Consider the following 9,202-nt stretch of genomic DNA (forward strand, 5'->3'; position numbering starts at 1 on the left):
CCTTCAGCATTCCGGACACTCCTCCCCACTCGAAGGGGACGCAGGCCATCCGACACAGGCTTTCGGAGTTGTCGGCTGACCGGACGGGGCACAGGACGTTCGGCAAGATCTCCTTCGGGGTCACCAGATGACAGCGGACTGCCGTCACACTGGCCCCGGTGTCGCGTAGGGCTTCAGCCTGGCGCCCATTAATGTTGACCCACTGGCTGTATTTCCGCGTATTGGCGGGTAGGGGAGCCCGCGGAATCATGTCTCTTTCCCCTAGGCAGACCAGGGACATAGCGGCTGGTTCCCACTCGGGCTGGTCGGCCTCGTACTCCTCAGCGTCTTCTGGGGTTGGCTCCTCTCCCAGGGCGGCGGCAGTGACCTGGCGTGGCATAGGGTTCTGGTTCTTCGGGCAATTAGGGTCGTTGGCGTAGTGGCCGGGTCGCTGACATCGGTGGCAAGTAACGTTGGCTCGGAACCCTGGACGCATCGGGGGGTTTCCCCTGCCGGCCTGGGGCGGGGCGCTGCTGGCGGGAGCCATCGGAACGGCGTCTCTGCCCCGACCCTGGCCTCCTCCTCCCCCTCGGGGGCGATGGGGTCCTTGGTTGGTTCTGTTTGGGTCGCTGGGGCCGTTTCGGCCAACTCGGGTGCTTTCCCATCGGTCAGCTTCGGCGGCGAGTTGCCGAGGTTCAGTTAATTTACTGTCGAGGAGGTGCTGCCTGAGCTCGACGAAGCAGTTGTTAGAGAGGTGCTCCCACACAATAAGGTCAAAGAGTTGCTCGTACGTGGTCACCTTGCTTCCCTTGATCCACCCTTCGAACGCTCTGCTGAAAAAGTTCACGTACTCCACCCAAGTTGTACCCGGGATCCGTTTGCAGTCGCGGAACCGCTGGCGGTACATCTCGGGCGTGAGTCCGTATCGAGTGAGAAGGGCGGCTTTCATGTGGTCGTAGGAGGTCATCTGATGGTCCGGGAGTTGCAGCAGGGCGTCTCGCCCTTCGTTGACGAACCTCCCCCATAACCCGGCTCCCCAGTCGCTTCGGGGAATCCGGAGGGAGGTCATGGCTACTTCATAGGCTTTGAACCATTGCTGGATGTCGTCGTTCCGGTAATACTCTCTGACGACATCCTTGGGAATGTGGACTTTCGGGTCGGTAGTGGCAGGAGTGTTCGGCGCTCGGGCACCCCAAGATCTTTATTCTGTTTCCGAAGCTCTATTTCTTTTAGGTTGCGCTCATGTTCGTAGGCTAGCTTTTTCTCTTCTAACTCTCTCTGTCTTTGTTTTTCTTCCCGTTCTTCTCGGAGCCGCAAGTGTTCCAATGTTATTTTTTGTTCCGCCAACTTCAGTTCTCCATCCAGCCGAAGTCGAGCTAGCTCCAATTCATGGAGCCTGCTTTTTTCCCGTTCCCGGATCTCCTCTGGGGAGAGACCCGATCTTCTTTCTTCCGTCGGAGTGGAGTTCGTTTCTGGTGCCTCGAGGCTTTGGTCTTGGGGTACGGCCGTACCCGTCTCTGCCCAAGATTCCAGGGCTTTCTTGAAGTCGTCTTTCGTGCTAAGTCCTGTGGTAGCAATGCCTAGTTCTATGCAGAACTGCTTTAGTTCTCTGTGGTTATACTCCTCTAATTTTTCCATCTGGAATCTCTCTGTGGTTCCGCTCTCTTTTGTGGTCATTGTGGTTGTGTCGTGGGGTGAGTTACTCTCTGTACGATTACGCGTTAGTTCGGATCGCGCCGCTGGCCACCAATGTTAGACGGGGACCTGGAGGGTCGGCAGAGGACAGGGGGAGAGGCCTCCAGTGAGGGCCGTCTCCAGCGATCGTACAGACTAGTAACTTCCCCCCCACAGATGGACACCACACAAGGATGAGGTTAACACTCTTTATATACGATTCTGGCAGCAAGGTTATCAGCGATACAGTGAGGTCGGGACACGAGGGTCCTTTCAATTCTAGTCTCTGACAGGAAAGGGGTAGCGGGACAGTCTTGGTACCGGTCCGGTACGGGGGTGGCAAGATGGGTAGCTCACAATCCTCGAGCTCGGAGTTCTGGAAGGTCGGGCCGCGGCAGCGCCAGCAGGCTAGGATGATAAGTCTCGTTTGAGAAGGGCCGCGGCAGCGCCAGCAGGCAGGAACGATGGTTCACAAGGATGGGCCGCGGCAGCGCCAGCAGGTCCCGACGAAGGTGTAGGTTGCAGAGGGCCGCGGCAGCGCCAGCAGGCAGGAACGAAGGTTCACAAGGATGGGCCGCGGCAGCGCCAGCAGGTCCCGACGAAGGTGTAGGTTGCAGAGGGCCGCGGCAGCGCCAGCAGGCAGGAACGAAGGTTCACAAGGATGGGCCGCGGCAGCGCCAGCAGGTCCCGACGAAGGTGTAGGTTGCAGAGGGCCACGGCAGCGCCAGCAGGCAGGAACGATGATTCACAAGGTAGGGCTGCGGCAGCGCCAGCAGTCCGTCAAGGATGAGTTCTTCAAGGTGTCTCTCGACTCCAGGATACAACTGCCTTCCTGCTCTGGAGCTGCCCCAGTTATAGGTCTGGTCTCCTTTGATGTCCGGACCCTCGCGCTTGGAGGTCAGGAGGTCCGGGATGAGAGAGTCCAGACACCCAGCAGGGGGGTGGAGCCAGCGCCCGGGGAGGCCGGGGGCGATCGGCACCTGGCGGGGGAGAGCCATCGACACTCCCTTCTCCCATTGACCTGCCAAGTGGTCTCCTCACCTCCCGGGTGGATGGTGGTGCCTCGATGTCGGGGCCTGGCCTGGCCCAGGGTTGGGGTCGAGCTGAGGCCACGCGGCCTCGTGGTGCAGTGTCCAAGATGGCGGCTGGGCCGGGGCAATGGTGCTGACAGAGGCCCGGGTCAGCCGATGCTGGGGTGTTCGGGAGCAGGTGTCCCGTTGGGGACGGGTTGCGGGTTGCTTCGGTGGGTTGCAGGGATGGTGCTTTCTGGAGACACCGGGCGAGCCGGCGTCCGAGTCTTCTCATGCGGGGAGGGAGCGGGCCTTTCACGCGGCCTGTCCAACAGGCACCCACTCTGCCTTTTCTTTGCCTTTTATAGTGCTGCATTCAATAGGGCACCCACTCTGTCTTTTCTTTGCCTTTGCCTGAAGATCAGCAGTCCCAAGGTAGCAGTCACACCTGGCCTGTCATTAAGTGCAGCTCCTCTGGAGGCCCGACCGTCAGCAATTGAGCCCACACTGTGGCCGTCTGGACCACAGGTGTAATCTCAGACAGGGTGTTCGACACTGGAGTAGTTGTAGTCCCTCATGGGCCTCTGACACAGAGTAGTCAGAAATTCAGCAGCTAAAAGCCCAACACAGGCTCCAGTAAGCCAGTAGAATCAGACCCTGTTGTGTTAGGAATTCGGCAAATGCAACCTTGAACGGGGCATTGCCAGCACACAATCGTCCAACTGGGCCTCAACAATCACGTTGTCGTAGAGTTTTATTTTCTGCCTTGAACAGCTGGGAGAGTCTTGGCGGGGGACGAGGGGGTCCCTCAGACTAACTGGTCCTGCTGGATGGCTTTCCGGCCCGCCCTACAAATAACGAGGATGTGTCGGACCTTGCTTCTTCCAGGACAGCCTTGTCCTCCTGCTGGATAGTCAAACACCCTTCCCTTTCTCACCGGACAGGCAGGCTTCTAGGCAGAGTTCTAGGCTCTTCAGGACAGGTACACAGCTTCTCCATTAAGTAATTCAGCCTGCTGGTGATGTCCCTTCAACTTAGAAAAACTGTCAGGCTGACACAATCCCTGGTGGCACAGCAGGCACCTGAGTACTTTGTAGAGCACATTATTACTAGGTAACAGAGGACTTTGAACTGGGGTATAAAAGAGGGATAGATGGTCCCACTTGTATATACAACTGGCAGGCAGGAGATGCGGTTTACTCTGTCGCACTCTCACATTGCATTTATGCTAGGCGCACCAACACCCTAAACACGCACTTGATGTTATTGCAAAGTCTGGGCACAGGCATAGAAATGGAGCTTTACATAAGTGTGTCAGCAGGACGCCACTCCACTGACCATGATACAAAGATTTCATCAGGCTATTGATCCTTACAACAGGGTGCATTGCCACCACCGCTCTAGCTGTTAAACCCATGACAGTCCTCTGCCTTAAATAAGGGCACACTTGGTGTGACCCTCCAGGTCAAAGGACCGGTCCAAGACCTCTCGTAGTCCCTTGTTAGAGGTTGCACAGTACTGGGGTGGCAGAAAAATCTCATGTAATTGTTTTGTGGTAGATTAATCCCAGTAACATGCAGTTACAAGTTTGACGCAATGGACTGGGGAGTTGCCACGAGGAACAGATTCTTCTGCCTGTCACACCACATCCATTCTCTATTTCATAGTGTTTTTCTGCTTTTATTTACCACTAGTTTTAAGCAGGTGTTAGATAAAAGCATGTGGTTGGTTGGGGGGAGATGGGTGAAGCGGGGGAGGGAAGGGTAAAGAAATGTCTAACAAAGGGAAGAATTGTGTGTTTCCCCCAGTTTGTAAAAAAAACAGCATATGTCTTGGCTGCTTCTGCTGCACCCAGAGTCTTGTGCGTCTTTTCAGTCTAATTTTCCTGTCTGGAAAAAAATTGTGTCCTGTTATTTTGCACCCGGTACATCCAGGTGCAGAAAAACCTAACAACTGATAATCAGGTGGAATAAAATGAGCACATGAAAGTACTCCTTAATTTCATTGCTCTTGATTCATACTCTGGACCATAGTTGAGGGATATGTCTAGGCATAGTCCTCGCAATACAAAATAGATTTGCGTGCGGCAGAGGCCAAAGCTCAAAAGTCAGGATACCAGATACAAGTAGGTGGTAACTCAGGGCAGGGGAAACGCCTGTTGTCCATGGAGGGGAAATTCCCGTCCCAGAAATCTACATTAAAAATTAATAAATAGTATCCTTTTTTAAATATCTGTTTGGTGCCAGTGCATATGACTTTAATTTCTGCCTTTGGGATTCTATGTTACAAGTCCATAGGGTGCATGCATCCTTTGTGAGCTTAATAAAATGTTGAAAATTCTATAAATCCTCACTCCTACATCCAAGTACTCTCAGGCTACAATTCTACACTCTGCTCTGTTTGAAAAACAGATCAATATTTTCAAAATTCTGCAACTCTGCATTGATTTGGATTGTAAATTATATTTTGGGAAATTTTCATGTATTAACTATTTAATTTTAATACTATAGGTGATTGAAATTACTAACGAAGAAAGCAAGATTTAGCACCAGGCAACTGAAGTCAGTGCCATAAGAAGGATTATTTTGAAAAACTGAAGGACAGCCAGCATTCTACGCTTAAACAATTTCCAAAATCTAGGTGTGGCGAGGAAATGGGAGCTGAGGAAAGTACTATACTGTAAGTGAAGTCTCTAATTTAGCATTTCATCAACCGAGAGCAAAGATATATCTGTGCACAGAATAACCTTCATCTAAAACATCATGTCATTCCAGAGAGGAAGCACACACTGCATAAAAGAAAGTTATAACAAAAAGTTTCGCCTGCAGACCATCAAAGAAAAGACGCTGAGAGAACACTCCGAAGCTGACACGTTAACAACCAAAGCATTGGAAAATCACCTTTGTTCAACAACCGTTTTTAACCAGTTACACAAGTTTGAGACTATCTGCCTCTGGGTAGAAAACCACGACCCACTCTGCTCACTGCTGCGAAAACCTTAAAAATTCACCACTTTATTGTGTTCATAACCATCTCAGATTGTTTCCTTTTTATTGTGTACTGTTCTGCAATTCTATGTAAATCACCTCAACATTATCTGCTGTGCATGAGGGATATGTAAAACTGTTAAAGATAAAAAGTGATTAAATGAGCACCGTTGCGCTATAGGTAATGTAAATAAATCCTCGTCTTCAGAACTACAAATCTTAACCTTACACCAAACATAGAAAGGGTAAAAGGAACTGATGTTCTACGACTAATGATCCACAATAGTACTGTGCATGTTCTAACGCCTTCAATTATTGCCATTACGTCAGTGCAAAAAGGTACTTATCAGTTTATTCATTAAATATCAGACTAACACCTTATCACTGCATTGCTAAGAACCTATACGATTCAAGAAAAACTTCAGTCACAAAATAAGTTGCTGCCGGAGAGGCTATAACCTAAAGACTATTATCTACTAAAAACATTTCGACATGTGTTACAGGGCTGCTTCCAGACATATTTTGCTCAATTCAAGTGTTAAGAAGATTACACACAATTTCTTTTAGAGATAAATGCTGAACATTATCTAAACAAGCCCAACTCTAAAATCGGGTTCACTCTTACCGTGGCATATAAGCAAGAGGAAACTAAACATAGAGATATTAACTCTAGGAATACACCTTATAAAAACACGACCTGTGAGAACAAATTCAGTGTTCAAAACCGCCTCAATCAAGGTAAAATAACCTAAGTTGGGGAAAAAAGTTACATGTGCCAAAAAAGATACAGCCATAAATCTTATCTCACAGAATTTGACAGAATGAACACTGGGGAAAACCACTTTCAGTGCAATATATGCCCAAAACGTTTCAGGCGTAAATCTTATCTCACTGAACATATGAGAATCCACACTGGGGAAGACCACTCTCCGTGCAAAGTATGCCAAAAAAGTTTCAGGCGTAAATCTTATCTTACTGAGCATATGAGAATGCACACTGGGGAAAAACCTTATCAGTGCTCTGAATGCCAGAAAAGCTTTAGAGTCAAAGCGATTCTACATCGACATGCATTAACCCACTCTGGGGAAAAACCTTACCAGTGCGCTGAATGCCAAAAAAGGTTTAGTATCAAACCGAGTCTATATCTACATGCATTAACCCACTCTGGGGAAAAACCTTACCAGTGCGCTGAATGCCAAAAAAGTTTCGGCCGTAAATCGAAACTCACTGAACATATGAGAATCCACTCTGGGGAAAAACCTTATCAGTGCTCTGAATGCCAGAAAAGGTTTTGTAACAAACCAAGCCTATCTCGCCATGCATTAACCCACTCTGTGGAAAAACCTTATACGTGTGCTCAATGCCAGAAATGTTTCAGTGACGAAAGAGGACTTACTATACATACAAGGACCCACACTGAGGAAAAACCTTACCAGTGCTCTGAATGCCAGAAAAGGTTTTGTAACAAACATAGCCTATCTCGACATGCATTAACCCACTCTGTGGAAAAACCTTATCAGTGCTCTGAATGCCAGAAATGTTTCAGTGACCAAAGGAGTCTCACTCGGCATATAAGAACCCACATTGGGGAAACATCTTTTCAGTGCTCTGAATGCCAGAAATGTTTCAGTGACCAAAGCAGTCTCACTCGGCATATAAGAACCCACACTGGGTATAAACCTTTTCAGTGCTCTGAATGCCAGAAATGTTTCAGTTACAAAATCACACTCACTGAACATACAAGAATCCACACTGGGGAAAACCCTTATCAGTGTTCTGAATGCCCAAAACATTTCAAACGTAAATCACTTCTAACTGCACATTTGAGATTCCACACTGGGGAAAAACCTTTTCAGTGCTCTGAATGCTCAAAACATTTCAACCGTAAATCTATTCTAACTGCACATTTGAGATTCCACACTGGGGAAAAACCTTATCAGTGCTCTGAATGCCAGAAAAGGTTTAGTTTCAAAGCAACTCTATATCAACATGCATTTACCCACTCTGTGGAAAAACCTTATCAGTGCTCTGAATGCCAGCAATGTTTCAATACAAAAAGTAGTCTCACACGACACATAAGAATCCACACTGGGGAAAACCGTTATCAGTGCTCTGAATGCCAGAAATGTTTCAGTGAAAAACGCTCTCTCACGCAGCATATAAAAACCCACACAGGTGAACAACCTTATCAGTGCTCTGAATGTCAGAAATGTTTCATAAACAAATCCAGTCTCACTAAGCATATAAGAATCCACACTGGGGAAAAACCTTATCAGTGCTCTGAATGCCCAAAAGATTTCAGACTTAAATCACTTCTAACTGCACATGTGAGATTTCACACTGGGGAAAAACCTTATCAGTGCTCTGAATGCCAGAAATGTTTCAGTGAAAAACGCTCTCTCACGCAGCATATAAAAACCCACACAGGTGAACAACCTTATCAGTGCTCTGAATGTCAGAAATGTTTCATAAACAAATCCAGTCTCACTAAGCATATAAGAATCCACACTGGGGAAAAACCTTATCAGTGCTCTGAATGCCCAAAAGATTTCAGACTTAAATCACTTCTAACTGCACATGTGAGATTTCACACTGGGGAAAAACCTTATCAGTGCTCTGAATGCCAGAAATGTTTCAGTGACAAAATAAGACTCACTCAACATACAAGAATCCACACTGGGGAAAACCCTTATCAGTGCCTGAATGCCAGAAATGTTTCAGTGTAAAAAGCAATCTCATTCAGCATATAAGAACCCACACTGGGGAAAAACCTTATCAGTGCTCTGAATGCCACAAATGTTTCAGTGAAAAAATCAATCTCACTCAGCATACAAGAATCCACACTGGGGAAAACCCTTATCAGTGCTCCGAATGCCTAAAATGTTTCAGCCAAAAATCTAATCTCACTGAACATGTGAGAAACCACACTAGAGAAAAAAAATTATCAGTGCTCTAAATGTCAGAAAAGATTCAGAGGAAGAGATGGTTACAAGCACCATAAGAAAACACACCATCAAAATAATTCAGTGCTCCAAGTGCCAGAAAAGCATCAATTAAAACGCAATCTCACTCTACATGAGCAGACGCACACAGGGAATAAACATTACCAGTGCGGTGAATGCCAGAAATTCCTACTTGATTGGCACAGCCTCACTAACCATAAGCGACTCCATACTGATGAAAACCTAATGAGTGCTCTGAATGCCAGAAAAGTTGCAGAGAAAAACGCTATCTCACCATGAGAATCTCCACAGTGGAGAAAATCCTTATGCCTTAAAAGCTTGTATCTGAAAGACTGTTCTGCTTCATGTGAGATCCCACTCTGGGGAAAAACCTTGGGAGTGCTCGAAATGCAAGAAACGTTTTGGTTACAAATTACTTCTCACTTGACATGAGCGAACTCACACGGGGGAATAAAGCCTTATGTGTGTTCTGAATGTCAGATAAGGTTTAGTCTTGATTACAATGTCACTTCACATGAAAGAATTCACACTGGACTAAAGGCATATACAGGACGGGAAAGCCAGCAACATTTTACTCAGAAAGGAGATC

General features: G+C 47.7%; 1 protein-coding gene and 1 long non-coding RNA gene across 2 annotated transcripts in view; both read left to right on the top strand.

The window, feature by feature from the left end:
• Nucleotides 1-5,838, top strand: part of LOC147738091 (uncharacterized) — a 45,865-nt gene extending 40,027 nt beyond the window's left edge. Inside the window, exons 2-3 of the long non-coding RNA XR_015299428.1 lie at nt 5,174-5,342; nt 5,438-5,838. This is a non-coding gene — a long non-coding RNA (uncharacterized LOC147738091). The remainder of the gene's footprint in view (nt 1-5,173; nt 5,343-5,437) is intronic.
• Nucleotides 5,839-6,274: 436 nt separating this feature from the next.
• On the top strand, nt 6,275-8,606 carry LOC147738092 (uncharacterized). Its single transcript, XM_086935857.1, has 5 exons — nt 6,275-6,770; nt 6,855-7,471; nt 7,556-7,861; nt 7,946-8,229; nt 8,361-8,606. Exons 1-5 carry the CDS (start codon nt 6,421-6,423, stop codon nt 8,604-8,606), a joined length of 1,803 nt encoding a protein of 600 aa, XP_086791983.1. The 5' UTR covers nt 6,275-6,420.
• Nucleotides 8,607-9,202: the final 596 nt, after the last annotated feature.

Source organism: Lissotriton vulgaris, chromosome 1_1 (genome assembly GCF_964263255.1).
Source record: "Lissotriton vulgaris chromosome 1_1, aLisVul1.2, whole genome shotgun sequence".
In the NCBI taxonomy this organism is placed as follows: Eukaryota; Metazoa; Chordata; class Amphibia; order Caudata; family Salamandridae; genus Lissotriton; species Lissotriton vulgaris.